Here is a 24600-nt window from a genome sequence, read left to right as displayed (position 1 = left end):
GGCCTCATGGGTACTGGTGAAGACGAAAAGGAATGAAACAGGTGAGATATATGGAGGGAGTGAGAGAGAGAGAAAGACCGAGGGAGAACTCTCTCATGCAAGATCTGTAAACTAAAATTCCAAAGCACAATGAAACAAAAAAGCAAAACCTAGAAAGACGTCCAATAAAAACAATCAGAAGATGGATTAACTCCCAGATGAAATAAAAATAATAAAAAAAATTTTTAAAGACTTATTTTTAAAGCAAGTATGTTTAGGATTCTTCAAAAGGTAAATAATAAAAACCACTTTAAAGGAATAAGAAATTATGATAAATTAGCAGAAATGAAATAAGAATAGACAAATATAAAAACCAGTTAGCTTAGAAATGAAGTTATGGGAATTAAGTCAATAGATGGAATGAACTCTAAAGTAGACATGACTGAAGAGCAAATTAGTGAAATGGAAAATTGTCCTGAAGAGATCACCCAGAATGCAGAATGTAGAGAGACATAAAATACTCAAAGTTATCTAACTATGCCATTAAAAGATATTTAAAAAATTAGGTTGAGGGACTTCATATACATCTTATGGGAGTTCTAGAACAGGGGGCCATAAGAATGACTAAGAAGTGATAACTAAAGCGCTAATGTCTGAATATTTCAGAATTGAAAACTTGAGTTCTCAGATTAAAAGTACAGTCTGCATACTAAGCAGGACAAATAAAAACCAATCACAATGAGAAACATTCATTGCAACTATAAGACAGAAGGATAGAGACAAACTTAAAAGCTACCAGAGAGAACAAATAAATCTCAAAAAGATTATCAATTACACAAGTTTTTCCACAGCAACCATAGAAGCTAGAAGATAATGAACTAATGTCTTTAAAATGCTGAGAGATGATGAGTTTATCCATCTAAACCACCATTCAAGATTGAGGACAAAATAAAGACATTTTTGGGGAAAGACTAAAATAATTTATCTCTGGCTTACCCTATCTGTAAGAATTTCTAAAGGGCATCCTTTAGCAAGAAGAAAAGAGAACCCCAAAGACAGGAGTGGAGTGTACTTTTTGGCAAAGTTAATTAACAATAATAATAACAAAACCAGTTCTTTTTGTAAAGGTTGTTCTGAATGTCTGGAACATAATAACAAGGAGTATAGGTAGCTAAAGTGTGCTAGGAACATAATCTTGTTCAAGGAGATGGAGGTGCTGAATAATTTTTTTTTATACTACTCCACCTTGATTTTTATTTATAGCACAAACAAAATAGTACATTAGAGCAAACTTTAAAAAGAAATGAAAGCCTCAAAATCTCACTCTCTAACCATATTGTTTTTAGTTTTCCTTTTGTCTCATTTTGAAAACATAATTTAAAATAGTTGAATCATGGTGTATGCATACATATGTATCCTGGTTACGTCAAGTAACATTACCCTATAAGCTATTTTCCAAGTTGCTACATAGTTTCCATATTTACGATCTTTAGCGGTTGCAAAATAATCCATATTTACTTGTCCCCTTTGCTGTTGTTGCTCATTTAGACTGTTTTTTTTTGAATTTTAGAATTTTATTTATTTTTTTATACAGAAGGTTCTTATTAGTTTTCCATTATATACATATTAGTATATGCCAATCCCAGTCTCCCAATTCATCACACCACCACCACCCCCCTGCCACTTTACCCCCTTGGTGTCCATACATTTGTTCTCTATATCTGTGTCTCTATTTCTGCCTTGCAAACCGGTTCATCTGTACCATTTGTCTAGGTTCCACATATATGCGTTAATATATGATATTTGTTTTTCTCTTTCTGACTTACTTCACTCTGTATGACAGTCTCTAGATCCATCCATGTCTCTACAAATGATGCAATTTCGTTCCTTTTAATGGCTGAGTAATATTCTATTGTATATATGTACCACATGTTCTTTATCCGTTCGTCTGTTGATGAACATTTAAGTTGCTTCCATGACCTGGCTATTGTAAATAGTGCTGCAGTGAACATTGGGGTGAATGTGTCTTTTGAATTATGGTTTTCTCTGGGTATATGCCCAGTAGTGGGATTGCTGGGTCATATGGTAATTCTGTTTTTAGGTTTTTAAGGAACCTCCATACTGTTCTCCATAGTGGCTGTATCAATTTACCTTCCCACCAACAAACAGTGCAAGAGGGGTTCCCTTTTCTCCACACCCTCTCCAGCATTTGTTGTTTGTAGATTTTCTGATGATGCCCATTGTAACTGGTGTGAAGTGATACCTCATTGTAGTTTTGATTTGCATTTCTCTAATAATTAGTGATGTTGAGCAGCTTTTCATGTGCTTCTTGGCCATCTGTATGTCTTCTTTGGAGAAATGTCTATTTAGGTCTTCTGCCCATTTTTTGATTGGGTTGTTTGTTTTTTTAATATTGAGCTGCATGAGCTATTTATATATTTTGGAGATTAATCCTTTGTCCACTGATTCATTTGCAAATATTTTCTCCCATTCTGAGGGTTGTCTTTTCATCTTGTTTGTAGTTTCCTTTGCTTTGCAAAAGCTTTTAAGTTTCATTAGGTCCCATTTGTTTATTTTTGTTTTTATTTCCATTCCATTTTGTTTTTATTTCCATTAGGAGGTGAATCAAAAAAGATCTTTCTGTGATTTATGTCGAAGAGTGTTCTTCCTATGTTTTCCTCTAAGAGTTTTATAGTGTCCGGTCTTACATTTAGGTCTCTAATCCATTTTGAGTTTATTTTTGTGTATAGTGTTAGGGAGTGTTCTAATTTCATTCTTTTACATGTAGCTGTCCAGTTTTCCCAGCACCACTTATTGAAGAGACTGTCTTTTCTCCATTGTATATCCTTGCCTCCTTTGTCATAGATTAGTTGACCATAGGTGCGTGGGTTTATCTCTGGGCTTTCTATCTTGGTCCATTGATCTATGTTTCTGTTTTTGTGCCAGTACCATATTGTCTTGATTACTGTAGCTTTGTAGTATAGTCTGAAGTCAGGGAGTCTGATTCCTCCAGCTCCGTTTTTTTCCCTCAAGACTGCTTTGGCTATTTGGGGTCTTTTGTGTCTCCCTACAAATTTTAAGATGATTTGTTCTAGTTCCATAAAAAATGCCATTGGTAATTTGATAGGGATTGCATTGAATCTGTAGATTGCTTTGGGTAGTATAGTCATTTTCACAATGTTGATTCTTCCAATCCAAGAACATGGTGTATCTCTCCATCTGTTTGTATCATCTTTAATTTCTTTCATCAGTGTCTTATACTTTTCTGCATACAGCTCTTTTGTCTCCCTAGGTAGGTTTATTCCTAGGTATTTCATTCTTTTTGTTGCAGTGGTAAATGGGAGTGTTTCCTTAATTTCTGTTTCAGATTTTTCATCATTAGTGTATAGGAATGCAAGAGATTTCTGTGCATTAATTTTGTATCCTGCAACTTTACCAAATTCATTGATTAGCTGTAGTAGTTTTCTGGTGGCATCTTTAGGATTCTCTATGTATAGTATCATGTCATCTGCAAACAGTGACAGTTTTACTTCTTCTTTTCCAATTTGGATTCCTTTTATTTTTTTGTCTTCTCTGATTGCTGTGGCTAACACTTCCAAAACTATGTTGAATAATAGTGGTGAGAGTGGACATCCTTGTCTTGTTCCTGATCTTAGAGGAAATGCTTCCAGTTTTTCACCATTGAGAATGATGTTTGCTGTGGGTTTGTTGTATATGGCCCTTATTATGTTGAGGTAGGTTCCCTCTATGCCCCCTTTCTGGAGAGTTTTTATCATAAATGGGTGTTGAATTTTGTCAAAAGCTTTTTCTGCATCTGTTGAGATGATCATATGGTTTTTATTCTTCAGTTTGTTAATATGGTGTATCACATTGATTGATTTGTGTATACTGAAGAATCCTTGCATCCCTGGGATAAATCCCACTTGATCATGGTATATGATCCTTTTAATGTGTTGTTGGATTCTGTTTGCTAGTATTTTGTTGAGGATTTTTGCATCTATATTCATCAGTGATATTGGTCTGTAATTTTCTTCTTTTGTAGTATCTTTGTCTGGTTTTGGTATCAGGGTGATGGTGGCCTCATAGAATGAGTTTGGGAGTTTTCCTTCCCCTGCAATTTTTTGGAAGAGTTTGAGAAGGATAGGTGTTAGCTCTTCTCTAAATGTTTGATAGAATTCACCTGTGAAGCCATCTGGTCCTGGACTTTTGTTTGTTGGAAGATTTTTAATCACAGTTTCAATTTCATTACTTGTGATTGGTCTGCTCATAGTCTCTATTTCTTCCTGGTTCAGTCTTGGAAGGTTATACCTTTCTAAGAATTTGTCCATTTCTTCCAGGTTGTCCATTTTATTGGCATAGAGTTGCTTGTAGTAGTCTCTTATGATGCTTCGTATTTCTGTGGTGTCTGTTGTAACTTCTCCTTTTTCATTTCTAATTTTATTGATTTGAGTCTTCTCCCTTTTTTTCTTGATGAATCTGGCTAATGGTTTATCAATTTTGTTTATATTCTAAAAGGAGCAGCTTTTAGTTTTATTGATCTTTGCTATGGTTTTCTTTGTTTCTATTTCATTTATTTCTGCTCTCATCTTTATGATTTCTTTTCTTCTGGTAACTTTGGGTTTTGTTTGTTCTTCTTTCTCTAGTTCCTTTAGGTGTAAGTTTAGATTGTTTATTTAAGATTTTTCTTGTTTCTTGAGGTAGGCTTGTACTGCTATAACCTTTCCTCTTCGAACTGCTTTTACTGCATCCCATAGGTTTTGGATCGTTGTGTTTTCGTTGTAATTTGTCTCTAGGTATTTTTTGACTTCCTCTTTGATTTCTTCAGTGATCTCTTGGTTATTTAGTAACATATTGTTTAGCCTCCATGTGTTTGTGTTTTTTACGTTTTTTTCCCTGTAATTCATTTCTAATCTCATAGCGTTGTGGTCAGAAAAGATGCTTGATATGATTTCAATTTTCTTAAATTTACTGATGCTTGATTTATGACCCAGGATGTGATCTATCCTGGAGAATGTTCCGTGTGCACTTGAGAAGAAAGTGTAATCTGCTGTTTTTGGATGGAATGTCCTATATATATCAATTAAGTCTATCTGGTCTATTGTGTCATTTAAAGCTTGTGTTTCCTTATTAATTTTCTGTCTGGATGATCTGTCCATTGGTGTAAGTGAGGTGTTAAAGTCCCCCACTATTATTGTGTTACTGTTGATTTCCTCTTTTATAGCTGTTAGCAGTTGCCTTATGTACTGAGGTGCTCCTATGTTGGGTGCATATATATTTATAATTGCTATATCTTCTTGGATTGATCCCTTGATCATTATGTAGTGTCCTTCCTTGTCTCTTGTAACATTCTTTATTTTAAAGTCTATTTTATCTCATATGAGTATTGCTACTCCAGCTTTCTTTTGATTTCCATTTGCATGGAATATCTTTTTCCCTCCCCTCACTTTCAGTCTGTATGTGTCCCTAGGTCTGAAGTGGGTCTCTTGTAGACAGCATATATATATGGGTCTTGATGCTGAATTCTCTTAGCTTTTGCTTGTCTGTAAAGCTTTTGATTTCTCCTTCGAATCTGAATGAGATCCTTGCCGGGTAGAGTAATCTTGGTTGTAGTTTCTTTCCTTTCATCACTTTAAGTATATCATGCCACTCCCTTCTTGCTTGTAGAGTTTCTGCTGAGAAATCAGCTGTTAACCTTACGGGAGTTCCCTTGTATGTTATTTGTTGTTTTTCCCTTGTTGCTTTCAATAATTTTTCTTTGTCTTTAATTTTTATCAATTTGATTACTGTGTGTCTCGGCGTGTTTCTCCTTGGGTATATCCTGCCTGGGACTCCTTGCGCTTCCTGGACTTGGGTGGCTATTTCCTTTCCCATGTTAGGGAAGTTTTCGACTATAATCTCTTCAAATATTTTCTCAGGTCCTTTCTCTCTCTCTTCTCCTTCTGGGACCCCTATAATGCGAATGTTGTTGCATTTAATGTTGTCCCAGAAGTCGCTTAGGCTGTCTTCATTTCTTTTCATTCTTTTTTCTTTATTCTGTTACACAGCAGTGAATTCCACCATTCTGTCTTCCAGGTCACTTATCCGTTCTTCTGCGTCAGTTATTCTGCTATTGATTCCTTGTAGTGTATTTTTAATTTCAGTTATTGTGTTGTTCATCTCTGTTTGTTTGTTCTTTAATTCTTCGAGGTGTTTGTTCTTTAATTCTTCTAGGTCTTTGTTAAACATTTCTTGCATCTTCTCGATCTTTGCCTCCATTCTTTTTCCGAGGTCCTGGATCATCTTCAGTATCATTATTCTGAATTCTATTATCTGGAAGGTTTCGTATCTCCATTTAGTTGTTTTTCTGGGGTTTTATCTTGTTCCTTCATCTTGTACATAGCCCTCTGCCTTTTCTTCTTGTCTTTCTTTCTGTGAATGTGATTTTTGTTCCACAGGCTGCAGGATTGTAGTTCTTCTTGCTTCTGCTGTCTGCCCTCTGGTGGATGAGGCTATCTAAGAGGCTTGTGCAAGTTTCCTGATGGGAGGGACTGGTGGTGGGTAGAGCTAGGTGTTGCTCTGGTGGGCAGAGCTCAGTAAAACATTAATCCTCTTGTCTCCTGATGGGTGGGGCTGTGTTCCCTCCCTGTTGGTTGTTTGGCCTGAGGTGACCCAACACTGGAGCCTACCTGACTCTTTGGTGGGGCTAATGGCGGACTCTGGGAGGGCTTACGCCAAGGAGTACTTCCCAGAACTTCTGCTGCCAGTGTCCTTGTCCTCATGGTGAGACACAGCCACCCCCTGCCTCTGCAGGAGACCCTCCAACACTAGCAGTTAGGTCTGATTCAGTCTCCCCTGGGGTCACTGCTCCTTCCCCTGGGTCCCGAAGTGCACACTACTTTGTGTGTGCCCTCCCAGAGTGGAGTCTCTGTTTTCCCCAGTCCTGTTGAAGTCCTACAATCAAATCCCACTAGCCTTCAAAGTCTGATTCTTTAGGAATTCCTCCTCCCGTTGCCGGACCCCCAGGTTGGGAAGCCTGACGTGGGGCTGAGAACCTTCACTCCAGTGAGTGGACTTCTGTGGTATAAGTGTTCTCCAGTTTGTGAATCACCCACCCAGCAGTTATGGGATTCGATTTTATTGTGATTGCGCCCCTCCTAGTATCTCATTGTGGCTTCTCCTTTGTCTTTGGATGTGAGGTATCTTTTTTGGTGATTTCCAGTTTCTTCCTGTCGATGATTGTTCAGCAGTTAGTTGTGATTCTGGTGCTCTCGCAAGAGGGAGTGAGTGCACGTCCTTCTACTCTGCCATCTTGAACCAGTCTCTAGCAGTGCTGAATAATTTTCAGTGTAATTTTTTTCTCATAAAATGAAGTATAAGTATATATTGTAATGTATGTGAGTATTTATTGGGCACTTAACTATGTGCCAGACACTGGTCTAGGCTCTGGGGATAAAACCATTGGGGAAAAAAACTCCTCATGGAGTTTATACTTTAGAAGGAGTAAACTATATATTGTTTAAAAGCAGCAGTATAACCCAAACAGACTTGAAAGAAATACATTGGTAAATAGGAAAAGATACACCTTGAAGATGTGCTGGTATGATGAAGTAAAAAGCTGATGTGGCAATATTAACGTCACATAAAATACTGTTAAAGGTGAAGAGCACTAAAAAAGTAAATTGGGCAGCTAGAGCATTTATATAATGCCTAACATAGGCTTAAAAGAGAAACATGACAGGATTAGAAGGAAAACTGATGAGCCCACAGTTTAGCATACCTCTATTAAAATGGATAGGTAAACAGAAAATTAGTCAAGAAAACATGTGTACCTCGTTTTATTGCACTTCGCTTTATTGTGCTTTGCAGATACTGCATTTTTTACAAATTGAAGGTTTGTGGCAGCCCTGTGTTGAGCAAGTCTATTGGTACCATTTTTCCAACAGCATTTGCTCACTTCCTGTCTCTATGTCACATTTTGGTAATTCTCACATTACAGACATACCTCAGAGATATTGCAGGTTTGGTTCTGGACCACTGCAATAAAGCAAATATCACAATAAAACAAGTCACACAAATTTTTTGGTTTCCATGTGCATATAAAAGGCTCTCCGGGGCTTCCCTGGTGGCGCAGTGGTTGAGAATCTGCCTGCCAGTGCACGGGACACGGGTTCGAGCCCTGGTCTGGGAAGATCCCACATGCCGCGGAGCAACTAGGCCCGTGAGCCACAACTACTGAGCCTGCGCGTCTGGAGCCTGTGCTCCGCAACAAGAGAGGCCGCGATAGTGAGAGGCCCGCGCACAGCGATGAAGAGTGGCCCCCGCTTGCCACAACTAGAGAAAGCCCTCGAACAGAAATGAAGACCCAACGCAACCAAAAATAAATAATAAATAAATAAATAAATAAGTATATATATTAAAAAAAAAATACAATTTAAAAAAAATAGAAAAAAAAAAAAAAGGCTCTCCTTGGACCTCCCTATTAGCTTAGACACAACAATATTGAAATCAGGCCAGCTAACCTTACAATGGTCTGTAAGGGTTCAAGTGAAAGGGAGAGTTGCACATCTCTCACTTGAAATGAAAAGCTAGAAATGATCAAGCTTATTGAGGAAGGCATGTTGAAAGTCGAAACAGGGGAAAAGTTAGGCCTCTTGAACCAAACAGTTAGCCAAGTTATGAATGCAAAGGGAAAGTTCTCGAAGGAAATTAAAAGTGCTATTCCAGTGAACACACTAATGATAAGAAAGTGGAACAGCCTTATTGCCAATATAAAGAAAGTTTTAGTGGTCTGGATAGAAGGTCAAACCAGCCACAACATTCCCTTAAACCAAAGCCTAGTCCAGAGCAAGGCCTTAACTCTCTTCAATTCTATGAAGGCCGAGAGATGAGGAAGCTGCAGAAGAAAAGTTTGAAGCTAGCAGACATTGATTCATGAGATTTAAGGAAAGAGGCCATCTCTATAACATAAAAGTGCAAGGTGAAGCAGCAAGTGCTGATGTGGAAGCTGCAGCAAGTTATCCAAAAGACCTAGCTAAGATAATTCATGAAGGTGGCTGCACTGAACAACAGATTTTCAATGTAGATGAAAGTCTTATATCGGAAGAGGGTGCCACCAGGACTTTCATAGCTAGAGGGGAGAAGTCAGTGCCTGGCTTGAGAGCTTCAAAGGACAGGGTGTCTCTCTTGTTAGGGGCTAATGTAGCTGGTGAGTTTTAAGTTGAAGCTAATGTTCATTTACCATTCTGAATTATGCTAAATCTACTCTGCCTGTGCTCTCTAAATGGAAAAACAAAGTCTGGATGACAACACAACTGTTTACAACATGGTTTACTGAAGCCCACTGTTGAGATCTACTGCTCAGAAAAGAAAAGATTCCTTTGAAAATGTTACTGCTTATTGACAATGTATCTGGTCACCCAAGTGCTCTGATGGAGATGTACAAGATTAATGTTGTTTTCATGCCTGCCTACCCAACATCCACTCTGCAGCCCACAGATCAAGGAGTAATTTCAACTTTCAAGTCTTTATTATTTAAGAAATACACTGTTTTGTTTTGTTTTTTGTCACACGCTGCTCAGCTTGTGGGATCTTAGTTCCCCTACCAGGGATTGAACCCAGGCCACTGCAGTGAAAGCACCAAGTTCTAGCCACTGGACCACCAGGGAATTCCCATAAGAAATTACACTGTTTGAGGCTATAGCTGCCATAGATAGTGATTCCTCTGATGGACCTGGGCAAAGTCAATTGAAAACCTTCTGGAAAGGATTCACCATTCTGGATGCCATTAAGAACATTCATGATTCATGGGAAGAGGTCAAAATATCAACATTAACAGGAGTTTGAAAGAAGTTGATTTCAACCCTCATGGATGACTTGGAGGGCTTTAAGACTTCAGTGGAGGAAGTAACTGCAGATATAGTGGAAGTAGCAAGAGAACTAGAATTAGAAGTGCAGCCTTAAAGATGTGACTAAATTGCTACAATCTCATGATAAAACTTTAATGGATGAGGAGTTGCTTTTTATGGGTGACCATGAACAAACTGATTTCTCAAGGTGGAATCTACTCCTGGTGAAGATGCTGTGAAGATTGTTGAAATGACAACAGAGGATTTAGAATATTATATAAACTTAGTTGATAAAGCAGTGGCAGGGTTTGAGAGGATTAGCTCCAGTTTTGAAAGAAGTTCTACTTTGGGTAAATGCTATCAAACAGCATTGCCTGCTACAGAGAAATTGTTCATGAAAGGAAGAGTCAATGGATGAGGCACACTTCACTGTGGTCTTATTTTAAGAAATTGTCATGGCCACCCAGCCTTCAGCAGCCACCCACCCTGATCAGCCAGCAGCCTTCAACACCGAGGCGAGACCCTCCACACAAAAAGAGTACAACTCACTGAAGGCTCAAGTGATGGTTGGCATTTTTTAGCAATAAAGTATTTTTTAATTAAGGTATGAACATTGTTATTTAGACACTTATGAGTAAATATCGCATACTTATTCAACTACATTATAGTGTAAACATAACTTTTATATGCACTGGGAAACAAAATTATCCCCATGACTCACATTATTGTGGTATTTGCTTTATTGTGGTGGTCTGGAACTAGACTTACAATATCTCTGAGGATGCCTATATAGAAGATTTGAACAACACAACTAATAAAGTTGATCTAATACATATAGAAAATTTTGTACCCAACAAATAGAGAGTAAGCATTATTTTTGAGCACACAAGGAATACTTTAAAAAATGGACTGTGTCCTAAATCACAAAAGAAGTCCCCAAAATTTAAGGTAACCAGAATCAAATAGACCACATTCTATGACCACAGTAACTAAACTTGAAATCAACAATAAAGAGAAGTTTTAAAAAAACTCATCTGAATAGAAACTAAAAAACTCACTCATAGGTTAACGAGGAAGCTTGAAAACAGCCAGCAAAGTAAACATGAAAGTAGGTAGAAGGAGGAGCATATTAAATATAAAAACAGAAATTAATAAAATGGGGGGGAAAGATTAACACTTTCCTAATTGTATATTGTGATGACCAATGATAGGATGAGCGAAATTGGCCAAGAAGAATATAGGTATTATTTGAGCCTCTATTCCTATTCATGGTTTATTTTCTATATTAGTAATCTTTTTCTTTAGAAGGTATCCAATATGAGCTAATAAGACTATAGAACTCAAAGTATAGAACATAAATTTGTTGTCAAATTTTCAGTAGTGTGTCTTTTCCATACAGCAAGAAAATTAACTATAGAACTGTGTAAGTGAAAATATCAGACTTGTAGAATTATTTTACTATTTATTTTGTTTAAAAGATTTTATAATGGCCTTTAATAGAAAATTCTATTTATATATGTAAGATATTTTTCTTTCTCTTCTTGTAGGTTCCTCAAATGAGTCGTCCAGACCTGATTGTCTTTCTGATGAAATACCTGATGGCTCTCATAGTTGGTATTCCTTCCATCTTTTGGGTTGGAAGCAAAAAGACATGCTTTGAATGGGCCAGTTTTTTTCATGGTCGTAGGAAAAAAGAGTAAGTTGAAGTAACTTATCATGGTGTTCACAAACTTCACATTTACGCAATTTTTTTGTGTTTCCTGTGTTAAAATAATTTGGATTTGAAGGAAGTATTCCAAAAAGATTGTAACCTCAGCTTCCAACAGTTATGATTAAACCTTAAATCACAGTTAAAAACTTATTCAGAAAAGATAGCCAAGTAGAACCAGGCTTAAGGCCTATTCCTTACTAATTCAGAATATTTGAGGGAAGACCAATCTTTATTTTAAAAAATCCAAATTATAATCTTCTTAAAATTAAAAACAAATTAATGATTCTATATATATTCTTATTTGATCTTCTTGACATTTCTCTGAGGACTGGTGTGTATTATCATCTCAGTGTTACAGATGAGAAAACTGAGGCACAGAGAGGTTAAGTGCCTTGGCTGAAGTCACATAGGTATTAGATTAGACTTCCATTTCCAACTGTCCATCGTTCTTCCAGGTTATACCATAAATTATTTAAAGAGATAGCATGTTATTCCATTCTCATGTGGTACACGTTAAAGCCAAAATAGTAAAATGATATTAGTAGATAAAATGGAATATGTTAAAGAAATTATTTTAATTCATAGTTGGCCACATTGCATATTAGAGTGTCATGGTAAAATATAAGATTTGCCAAAGCAGTCTTCTCAGGGCATATTTGAGGAATCTTAAATTATTTGACCCCATAATTAAGAAAACAAAACAAAACAAAATAAGACCCTGCAGTATTCACAAAGGAACAAATGACTTCAAAGTTTTTACTAAGTATAAGTATTATATGTATACTGTATTTGAATTATCACAAATTCTAAGTTAGTGGAGTCTGTATTCTTATGATTTTACTTAACCTAAGTTCCATGGAAAATGGATTTGGTGGGATAGTCTGTAAAACTCTTAAGATTATATTTAAAATGTTATTGTGTCTTGTATGGGTTAATGTACTTTTTTAATACAACTTAAAGTACTGCATTAGCAGGATCTGTATTTTCTAAAATACCAGTAATTAGCAGCTTCTGTTACACGGATTAGATTGAGATTTTTAAAAATCACAGTTTTAAAATGTACATTTATTACCATATCTGAGACTACTGCTAGTAATATCAGATAATGCATTACCCCTTTAAATACAGTTTCATAGGGCAGAGAAGGAAAGAAGGGGAAAGATGAATTCAGCAACAAAAATGTATTTCCTAAGAATTCATCCTTTGAGAAGGTCTTTAATGAATGTTTACTGTGTGCATTGAACTATATTGGGATGCCAAGGATTCAGTAGCATACAAAACAGGCCAAGTCCTTGCTTTTTGTGGAACATCCTTCCTTGGGGGATTTATCTGTATATTTTTTGAAATTTCAAAATATATTTTAATCACAGTAAAACATAATTCTGAGGGTTTGAATTAAACATTCCTGGTCACCTCCGGACCATACACAAACAATTCTGTAATACAACAATTCTGTTGTACTAGAAACTCCAGATAGAGCTAAGCCCAAGCTACCCTTTTGGGGAATTTTCCTAGTTATTTGGGGGATCCTGGTTGGGTCAGAATCCTTCTGAAACTGGCTAGAACTCCCAAGAACCCTTCTATTTGGTTTTCTGGAACCATGGACCACCCCGCAACCCAACAAAGTCATTGTGACCCTCCAAGCTGGGACTGTGCTCTGGGCTAGAGTGCCACTCTTCAAGAGTGTGAGCACCCTACAGCCATTTCTAGCATTTGTCTGGTTGAGCCTTTGAGAAATGACTATAGAGTAATCATAATAATGGTTACCAGTTAATTGAGCACACTTAATACTCCAAGCACTGTCCTAAGCATTTTACGTATTATTAAATCATTTAATCCTCTAAACAGCCTTGTGAGGGAGATCGTCATTTTACAGATAAGAAACTGAGGCATAGAACCAAGGTTTAATAGCTAGTGAATGGCAGAATTGAGATTCACACCCAAGCAGTCTGACTCTAGCCTCTAGTCTGCTCTTAACCCCTGTGTTATACTGTGTGTCAAAAGACTGGCTTCTAAAATTATGCCAATCAAATTAGTGTTCTTCCTCTGAGTGAGGCCACATTTAAGACTGTGCTTATGCTAATATTTCTGACACTGATTGAAATATTTTTAGAAATCTTTTGGAATTATCTAGGTGACAGCACTTAATTTCTCTGGACCTCTGTTTTCTTATTTGTAAAATGAGGGGACAGACCTTCACCATTTGAAGGTGGATTAAATTTTTGGAATGACCAGAAGTCAGTTTGAACCAATTTTTAAAAATAAGTTTAGAAAACAAATTCAGCAATCCAGAGTGACTTGGGATGTATGTATATATGAATAGGGCCATTGATAACACAAGAACAAATGTTGTTTTAACTATCTTTGAGTTGTTCTTTTTTCTATTTAGTTTTTGACATTTTGTTTTTATCATATACGTAAACATTATGTTTTATCATTACTTTATGATTGTCTTGGAAGCCATTTAAACTTAGGTTTGATCCCCAACTGCTGTTTTTTTTTTTAAACATCTTTATTAGAGTATAATTTCTTTACAGTGGTGTGTCAAAGTTTCTGCTTTATAACAAAGTGAATCAGTTATACATATACATATGTCCCCATATCTCTTCCCTCTTGCATCTCCCTCCCTCCCACCCGCAACTGCTGTTTTGTTGTATGACTTTTGGAAAGTCCTTTAATCCCTTAGAACCTCAGTTTCTTCATCTATAAAATGGGGATCACAATATTTATTCTTAATGGACATCTAATATCTTTTTAGGACTTAATCTCTATAATAAAAACATTATTAAGAAAGATTAAAGGAGAGTATATGTAAAATACCTGTCACAATGCAGGTACTCAACAAATATTAGTCTTCTTTCAGCCCTTCTACCCCAGCACTAAAAACAACAACGGCAGTAACAACAATGATCTTTTTGTAATTCGAAAACTTAGAATATATGCACTTTTGCAATTTATGATCCAATCTTTACATGTTGGAGGGTTTTTTTTAAATGAAATTGTCTAATTTTAACTTTATGTATGATTCTCATAGTCATTATTTACACAAACTGATACACTGACCTTTGTAACTATTTAATTGGCTTTTTTATTAATTACCACTTTGTTCATCATCATGAACATCTGTCTGCTTTTAACCCTTTCATAGCAGTTAAAAACTTTTGCTCTGGACATAATTCATCCCCTTAATTCTTTTTTCCTAAGCCTTTAATGTGTCTGGGACTTAATTGTATGCTTGCTTAAATTAATTTTTCATATGTTTTGTTCTAGTTATGATCATTCATGTTTATTCCAGCACTAGACAAATGCTCTGTCATAAAGTCAACTTGTAACCTTAAAACAACTGCTCTTACAAATTAAAAAATGTGTCTATGCTATGATGAGGCCTCTACTACTTCCATAAACCATGCAAGAAAATAGTATTTCTACTTTATAGTAGTACCTTTGTAATATTTCAGTGTCCTTGAGAATGATAAATTTCTTTAGCTGAAAGGGACTTTTTAGAAATGATGAAATTGTATATCTTCATTTTATAGATGAGGAAAATTAAGAAAAGGGGATAGTGACTTGCCTAAGGTTACATATTTATTGACAGAGTTGGAACTAAAATCCTGATTTCCTTATTCTAATACGAACCTCTTTCTATCATACCACTTTTGGGAACAGACTGACACAGATTTTTGTTATATTCTCTCTTCGGTCAACAATGTTACCTTATATCTGTCCTAAAGACATTATTTGGGAAGAAATTAATTTCAAGAATAACATCAGTTTGTCAAAAAAGTAGAGCTGTTAGTCTGTATCTTAAACTTAGTATTTTGTTGTCTAGGATAGTGAATGAGAGTCGACAGGTGCTCCAGGAACCTGATTTTGCTCAGTCCCTCCTGAGGGATCCAAATACTCCTATTATAAGAAAATCAAGAGGAACTTCCACTCAAGGAACATCCACACATGCTTCCTCAACTCAGCTGGCCATGGTGGATGATCAGAGAAGCAAAGCAGGGAGTGTCCACAGCCAAGTGAGCAGCTACCATGGCAGCCTCCACAGATCCCGTGACGGCAGGTGAGTTTTATTGGTAGCTTAGTTTATTTTGTGTGCTGAATTAGAGTCACATGGCGAGTAGCCAATGTGACTACTACTATTGGAAGAGTAGCCAATTCTGAAAAAGAAGTTGATCATTATTAACATTTTTGAACTTTCCTAGGTACAGTTGTCCCAGCTTATGGTCAGACTTAATGCCAGTCAGAGGAGTTTAGAGTTCAGACTCGATGCAGCAAGCAATATGGAGTCATTGACGGGTATTACTGATCAGGGAGAAGGCAGGGTAAAAATGGTTATTTTAGTAAGATCAATTTGGCAGACAGTTATGGGATACCTACCATGTCAGGCATTGTGCTAGGCTCTGGGAATTCAAAGATGATTTAGGCATGATCTTTGTTCTTAATAAGCTCAAGAAAGATAGTGTAGTCATTACTCGTGTTGTGGTTAAAAGCATGGAGTCTGGAATGATAAGCCTCAGTTTCCTCATCTGTAAAATGGAAATAGTAATAATATTTGCCCCTTTAGCAATGTTGTAAAAAATAAATGAGATAATGTACCTAATTGTTTGGAACAGTGCCCTTCTCAGTAAGTGCCTGATATCAACTTTTATTATCATTATTATAAGTTAATAATTAAAGTAAAATGCAAATATAATGGTATAGTCCAGAGGTTGGCAAACTTTTTCTATAAAGAGCCACGTAATAAATAACTTTAGTCTTTGTGGGTCATATGGTCTTTGTTGGCAACTATCCATTTCTGCTGTTGTAACATGAAAGCAGCCATGGACAATATGTAGTCAAAATGGGAATGGCTGTGTTCCAGTAAAACTATTTACAAAAATAGCAAGGGGCCTCATTTGACTGGCAGACCATAGTTGGCCAACCCCTGTTTAGTAGCTTGGACGAGGGGGTGATTAATTCTGGTGGGGAAGGGGATGGGAAAAAGCTTCACAGGGAATGTTTGAGAGTGGGCTGGATATGCTTTCCTGTTAAATTTGATGGTGGAGACACTAGAATTAGAAACTTCTTAGGAGCTTTGCATTAATTCAGCTGAGAGATGATGAAGGCTTATGGAAGAACAGTGGCAGTGGCAAGAGAGGAAGAGCTGATCTGAAGGATATTTAAAAAGAAGAAATGAAGTGATAGGAATTGGAGATGGACTAAAAGCAATTGGGGAGAAGGAATGTGCCAAAGATTTTTTTTTTTAAGATTTCTAGTTTGGGAAACTGAAAGAATGAAAATTATAATGCCTGAAATTCTTTGTTCACTTTGAAACATCTCTGTTTCTACAGCTGTCCTGTATCCTTCCAGTCTCATTCCAGCCTTTCTCTCAGTGTTCCCTGTCCTCCTAGTATAGGATATGATTCCTATACTTACTGTCTTTTTAGTCCTTCTGGTTTGTCCTCTCAACTTGCTTTCTTTCACCTTCTAACTTGGTCAGCTACCCTATGTTTTAAAAAGGAGCAGCCTTTCTTTGACTATCATATATTTTCTATCTTTATCCATTTCTTTTTCTTTTCCTTGCCAGATTTTTGAAATGAATATTCTGAATATTTCCGTTCTGCCAATTGCATCCTTCATTCCTTGTATTTCTAGTCTTTTTCACCTTCTTGCCCACTTCTAACATCACTAATGACCTGTTTTTTAATCACATTCAGAGATCTTCTCTTTCCTGCCTTTTCCTTCCATTCAGCACTCCTAAATAAAAAGCATTCTTCTAAGTGCTAGGGACACAGAGATGGAAGACAGAAGAGTAAACAGTCAGTTATAATATACTTTAATGGGTATGATAAAATCATGTACAAGGTGCTTTCGGATTCCAGAGAAGAAAACCATTTAAGTCACCATGGAAAGTCTTGTTCACAAACAGGATAGCACTTTAATTTGAATAGGATTCAGAGGAGGCAGTTGGAAATTTCAGACAAGGAAACAGCATATGAGGAGGGAAGGAGGACAAACTTAGGCAGTTAAGTACCAGGGCAACTGTAGGAGATGAAACATGCTGGGAAGTTTGGGGTTTTTTTCCCTTACAGCAATGAGAAACTATTAGAAGACTTTGAGCATTGGGGTGATAAAATCAGATTTGTATTTTAGGAAGATCACTTTGACAACAGCATAGGAGAGGAGATTGTAAGTAAGCCCAGTTGGGAAGTATCTAGAGTAATTTAGAGGTCTTAACTTAAGACACTCATAAAGAGGGAGGAAATCAGAGAATCTTTCAGAGTATGTTTTGTCAACACCACCCTCCTTGAACTGACTCTCAGCATTATGTGATGTTTGACATTATTAGCCTCATCCTTTTCAATAAGGAATGAACACTTAGAATACAGCTCTTATGCATGTGGCATTCTGTGTATAAAGAGATATATAGAAGAAAGCTAAAGTATAATTTCTGCGCTCTAGGAGAATATAACCTTATGAGAAAGATAGGACATATACATAAGAACCACTAAAAAACAGTGCAAGACAGCATATAATTAAAACAGTGAGTATTAGAGATGATCAATGTTATAGAACTTCAGAAAAGGGGAAGATCAGATTGGCCCATGAAAACATCTCAGAGGAGATAAGTAGGGTGATGAATGGTAATACAAGATAAGTTCATATTGAGTAGAGAATTTCTGAAGGCAATTAAATATAGGGGGATTTCAGCGTCAGTAATCTGAATGGAATGGGAGTTTAGATAAGAAAGTTTATAATCTTTAATATAAGGTAGTTGGTAATTAAAATTGTGAGATAGAATTCCTTGAATCTTAATAAAAAAAAAAGAACAGACCAAGAACAAGACCTTGGTAAATACAGTAATGATAATAATACAATAAGAGGGACTTCCCTGGTGGCACACTGGTTAAGAATCCGCCTGCCAATGCAGGGGACACGGGTTCGATCCCTGGTCCTGAAAGATCCCACATGCCACAGAGCAACTAAGCCCATGCACCACAACTACTGAGCCTGCGCTCTAGAGCCTGCGAGCCACAACTTCTGAGCTTGCGTGCTGCAACTCCTGAAACCCATGTGCCTAGAGCCTGTGCTCCGCAACAAGAGAAGCCACTGCAATGAGAAGCCTGCACACCGCAACGAAGAGTAGCCCCCGCTCACCACAACTAGAGAAAGCCTGTGCGTAGCAGCGAAGACCAAATGCAGCCAAAAATTTTAAAAATTAAAAAAAAAATAAAGTGCCTTTTAAAAAAAAGTAATAATAATACAATAAGAATAACCTAGCATGTGATTCAGAGAAAGTGCTTATAGACATGAAGGAATCTATGAAAGTATAGTGTCATGGAAACTAGGGGATAGACTATGACCTCCTGTAATGGCCTTTCTTATCTCTGATTAATTAAAATCATACTCATCCTTTAAGGCCTGCTTGATTCCCATATCCATGGCAGTTACTTAATTGCTTTTTAATCATTCTTTCAGTGTGACCTATTTTCAATACAGTTGTTTTTCCTTGGCTAAGTTTGCAGTTTCTGGAGGATGTGAACTTGGTGACAGACATTTGTATATTCCCCCACAGTATCTAGCCCGGTGCATATTAGGAGACAAATAAATCTATCAAACAACTTTAGAAATAATATGGGCATGCCATCTCATGGCGATTTCTTTCGGCATCAGTTTTTAAGTTTACACGTGAACACTATATTTTGGCCATGGTTTTCTCATCATTTCGTGGTATCTTGGCTATGAGATCACACGTATACACACATTCCTGCTTCTCAGTACTCACTCTAGTCCAGACTCCTTGATGGATAATTACTGATCTCAGTGCTACGTAAAAGAAAATAGACTTGGGTAAATATACCTTCACATGTATGTCAACTTCAAAGAATAAGTAATTGGTAGTTAGATGAGAGGATATAAAAAAGGAAGTGGATGAGTAGGTAGGGGGAGGTTTGAAAAAGAGTGGTTAGTTTGGTAAGTAGGTGACATTTTACTATGTAGTTGAGTCCTAATTATCCATGGGCAGGTGGTTCATATTCTAGAATTTTGTGGATAGCCATATATTTCACTTAAATAATTAGACATAAGAACTCAATTTTTTCTATGAAAAAAAGTATTCTTTTAGTCTTATTCATTAAATTAAACTCAAAGACAGATTTCATTTTAGACAATACTCAATTCATATTTTTAATTACCTTGATATCATTCCTAGAACACTGCATCATATTTTGCTCTTTTTCATTTGCCATATTTGTTTGAAATAGATACTTATGAAGTCATTGAGAGGTGAAAGGTCTCCAAATTGGCTGGCAAATCATATTTGGAGAAATCTTTCACTCAGTTTAGGGCAATGATTATTATGTAAAATAATTAACTAGAATAACAGGCTTATTATGAAATATTTTCATTTGCAAACATTGTAATTATTTTACCAAAACTTGCAAACCAAAGTTAAAACCTTTGTGTTCTGAATGTGAATTCTTTTAATAAATAAGAATTAAATGCTCTTTTATCCATTCTGTTAACATGAGGAATTTAAAAAATATTTTAAATGTAGCTTTTTATTCTTAAATGTTCTTTTTTGCTTTATGCAAACTGGGAAAAAAGACGTGCTTTCTTTTATAATTTTAAAGGACTTAATTTTTAAACTCTGTGATCTAATGAAAACATTATTTGACAAGCACTGCTATAATACTAGATCACCTCAGTAGTATATGAATAATCTTTAAAATCTTTAAATTTTACAAATGATTCATATTGAGTCATGAAATTTGTTATAATCATTAAATGAGGGAAATGATAATGCTTTTGACAGCCAGTAGGTCTTCAGCTGCTTGTGATTAGTTTTGATGACTATTTGAAAAAGGAATGGCCTGCTACCTTTTTATTTTTAGAAATACTACTTAAAATTTAATGTATTAATTAAAATTATAAATTATTTTCAGTTGTTTTCTTTGATCTTTGTTATTCTAAATTAAATATTCTTTACAAAAAATGTATAGTATGTTTGAATGTTAGTTTTCTTACCTCTGATGGGGGCTCAGTGAGTCAGAATTGCAACAAAAGAAAATTTAACAGCTCCCACTGCTGCCTTTCAAGGTAAGTAGAATGACAGAGAAGACAGCCTGCAATAAGCAATGTAGCGCAGTTGACATATTCAAAAGCTGTGTCTTGGGCTAGGGATAAGGAGAGAATTTGCTTTTGCAGGAATATGGGTTACAAAGTGTTAGGCGTTTGTTACTTGTGTATTTAAGTTGATGTAGCTTTTACAAAATAGCATTCTCACAGCCTGAAGCCCTAATGAAAAGTAATTAAGACCATTTACAGGTAGTTAATTTCAGCTGTTAGCTGGGCTCTCTGGAAAGAAGCTGTCGGCACTTAGCTGTCATCATTGCTTGCCAATTCCCTCACTTTTTTTTTTTTTTTTTAAGGTCACGGTAATTTCTCCTCTAATTTCATTTGCTTGCTTTTCCAATGCTACTCTTTTAGTAAAATTGGAGTTTGCTGTCCTACTGATTATGACCATTCTTCTAAACTCCCTGAGACAATGCCATATTTCTTCTATTGCTGTTCTTCCTCTCCTGGAACCCACCTCATAACCCAAAACTTATTTGAATGAGAAAAGTATCCTTACTTAGCATAGCTCCAGATCAGTCAGCTCTGCTTAACTTCAGCTTCTGTCCTTTTGCAAAGCATACCTTAATTCTGAGCCTAATTAGTAGATTTTCTCTTGCTTCTGTTTGGCCACTTGAATAATTCAAGAGTGTAAATCATCAAAAGTTGGTTGTTACTTTTTCACTTGTTAGTTTCCTAATTATTTAACTTGATGAGGTATTTTCATGAAAATTTTTAGTGTTATTTTCTAGTGTGTTCTGTGACCTACTTCAAAATAAACTCTCCTATATTAGGTACACTCCCTGCAGTTACAGAGGAATGGAGGAGAGACTACCTCATGGCAGCATGTCACGACTCACGGATCACTCCAGGCACAGTAGTTCTCATCGGCTCAATGAACAGTCACGACATAGCAGCATCAGAGATCTCAGTAATAATCCTATGACTCACATCACACATGGTACCAGCATGAATCGGGTTATTGAAGAAGATGGAACCAGTGCTTAAATTGTCCTAAGATGGAAAACTTGTGTTGTTTGAAAAGCAGATTTTCTTCTTTGCCTTTGCATGACTGATTGCCATAACTCACTGTTATGATGCTTTCAGTCAGGTGCAGATTGTGTCCATTGAAAAGTAAATTTTCGCTTTTTATATTGCAACAAACTTGGAACATCAAGGCATCCAAAATGCTAAGAATTATATCATCGCATAAATAATTCTTATTTCTAGGTTATGAAGAAATAATTATTTGTCTGGTAAGCATTTTTATAAACCCGCTTGTTTTATATTTAGAAAAATCCTAAATGTGTGGTGACTGCTTTATAGTGAACTTTCATATAATATCAACTAGTTGTGAGATAACATTCTGGTAGTTCTGTTAATAAAACAAAATTTCAGAATTAAAGAAATTTTCTATGCAAGGTTTATTTCTCAGATGAATAGTAGGACTTTGTAGTTTCCTTTCCACTAAGTGAAAAAGAACTGTGTTTTTAAACTGTAGGAGAATTTAATAAATCAGCAAGGGTATTTTAGCTAATAGAATATAAAATCAACAGAAGAATCTGATTAGTCTATTGAAGGCTCTTTTGAAATTCTATCAAAATAATCTTTATTCAGAGAAATACAGGAGCAGGATTAGCGACGGAGTAAAAGCGGAGATGGGCATTTTTCCCAGTAATTGTACTGTTTTTATTACTTTTGTAAATATTACTTTTACTGGCTGTGTTTTTATAACTTATCCATATGCATGATGGAAAATTTTTACTTTGTAGCCATGTTTTCCCATGTAGTAGTATTGATTCATAGAGAACTTCATGTTCAGATATGTTCTGTGAAAGCATGTAATAGAATAAGCATCACACATTATAAGGATTTTTGTGGTAACCGTAATTACAAAATGGCAAAATGTTTCCCCTGTATTTGTTGTTGTATTTTTCTACAGTGAGATGTGATCTTACCAAAGCCACCAGATCTTGGTATCCAGGCCCCTCCTATCAGTGAGTTGATTGTCTGCACTTGCATTGCCCAGTAGCCAATAGGCTACAGCTTTTGCCCCACACCCTTATTTTCACATTCTGGATCATTCTTGTTTATAGCTGAAATATATATAACCTAAGTCCAAAGAGGTGATTAATTCGGGGTATTTGAAAATCATTGTAGCTAAATGGAGCATGATTAGTCCTGCTGTGAAGTATCTTTTAATCTTAAAAATATCAACTCAAAAATGTTTGACATTTTGTCTTGTAAAATTTAAATAATTTATAATAAAGACTGTGAACTTTATTAGGCATGAAATTGATCGGAAAGGAAAGAAAAATTCTGGAAAATGCTGGATGTGTTTTATAGAAAAGTATATTTAAACAAGGGATCCTCAACCCTGACTACAGATAAGAATCACTTGATAACCTCTGATACCCGACACCTTCCTCTCATTCAGATGAGAACTGGTAGTTTTTTAAAAAGCTTTCCAGGTTCTAATCTGCAACCTGGCTGCAAGGTGTTTTAAGCTGACTTGCCCCTGATGATGATGTGATGGCATCATGTTGTATCACGTGAAAATCTAGCTGGATTCAGTGTTATGCTTTTATATCATTACCTGATATACAACTGGAATTCTGGACCCCACTTCTAAGGATTCTTACTCATTAAGTCAAAGGTGATGGTAGGCCTTTAAAATCTGTAGTTGTAAAACAAAATAGCGCAGGTGATTGTTATGCTAGTATCCAAGAATCACACTTCAAAAAATATTCTAGACTCTAAAGAGGCCTGGCTTTGCCATATGCTAACTTTTGACCTTTAACAGGTCAATTTCTCTGAGCCTCAGTTCCCTTGTTTGTAAATGAAGACAGAAGATAAATACCTACCTCACAAAGTTGTCAAATAGGTATCAGATGGAAAATCATATGAAAGCTCTTTGAAAATTTTAAATTGTTATGAACTATAAGGGATTAAGATTATTGAGGATTTAAGAGATTTGTTTGAGGGCTACTATAGTACATTCCTTGACACGTGTTTAATTCATGTGTACTTTTTCCTCTCCTTCTTTAAAACAAAAAGTACCAAGAAATTAGGTGTTGACAGAAGCTTTCATCAGGCACAGAAGTCAGTTTTCTGATAATAATAATTTGTGTATCATGTTTTTTCTTTCAAAGTATGTATTTCTTAATATTTATTATTAATTCTTCTTAAGATATAGTTGAACATTTGGCTCAAATGCTTTACTTTTTCCTCCATCTTCATTGTCTTTTCCCTTGAAACTGGAATTAATACTCAAGACAAGTCGAGTCTGAATTCCCTCACATCTGACAGTTAGTAAACCTTTACTCTGAAAGCCAAACTTATAACAACTCATTTATAAATAAATCAGTAATTCTTGAGGCTTTTGTCTGAGGATTTCCCCTGAGAACAGCATGAGAGACCAAAACAAACATTCAGACAGAAAAATAAGAAGTTAATATAGAAGGTACCAGTTTCAGCTCAAAGATGTTGTCATCCATCGCCATCTACATTATATTATCAATTGCCAAAATGTTAATTGATTTCTTTGTGGGCCAAGTATAGACAGTTAAGTGAACATCATTATGAAAATCTTAACTTTGTGCTTCCTGATTTTTATATATTCATTTGTATCTTCTCTACTAAACTATTGATGTATTTGTAAAGGCTATATTGGCCTTTCAGTTACTTTCAGTATCTTAGTTTTGCTCCACAAAATTTACTTAATATTGTTAATCTATTGTTTTAAATAACCGTATTTCATTTGGGTTGTGTTATTTATCAAACTAGTGCTCCAAATTAAGATTTTTTTCTTTAAAGAAACAGTTGAAGAACTGTAGCAGAACAATTTCAAGTCTCAACTAGCTTAAACCAACATGAGCAAGTCTGGACAGCTTTCTTACCATATGTTTAATTTGTGTTGTGATTGGCATATGATAATGTTTAGTATTTTATTTGTTCAGTTGACAACTGAGAAAATAATAGTTCTCTCTA

General features: G+C 35.9%; 1 protein-coding gene across 6 annotated transcripts in view; it reads left to right on the top strand.

Moving 5' to 3' along the window:
• The window catches only part of FZD3 (frizzled class receptor 3), a 102284-nt gene extending 78632 nt beyond the window's left edge, over positions 1 to 23652 (top strand). For all 6 annotated transcript variants that reach the window (XM_082402780.1, XM_082402784.1, XM_082402782.1 and 3 more), the window contains 3 exons: positions 11351 to 11499; positions 15344 to 15577; positions 21405 to 23652. In XM_082402780.1, coding sequence (XP_082258906.1) covers positions 11351 to 11499; positions 15344 to 15577; positions 21405 to 21618 — 597 coding nt within the window. In that variant the 3' untranslated portion in view covers positions 21619 to 23652. The remainder of the gene's footprint in view (positions 1 to 11350; positions 11500 to 15343; positions 15578 to 21404) is intronic.
• Positions 23653 to 24600: the final 948 nt, after the last annotated feature.

Source organism: Balaenoptera borealis, assembly GCF_965194805.1.
Source record: "Balaenoptera borealis genome assembly, chromosome: 8".
NCBI classification, from domain to species: domain Eukaryota; kingdom Metazoa; phylum Chordata; class Mammalia; order Artiodactyla; family Balaenopteridae; genus Balaenoptera; species Balaenoptera borealis.
This window is presented reverse-complemented; position numbering and strand designations above follow the sequence as displayed.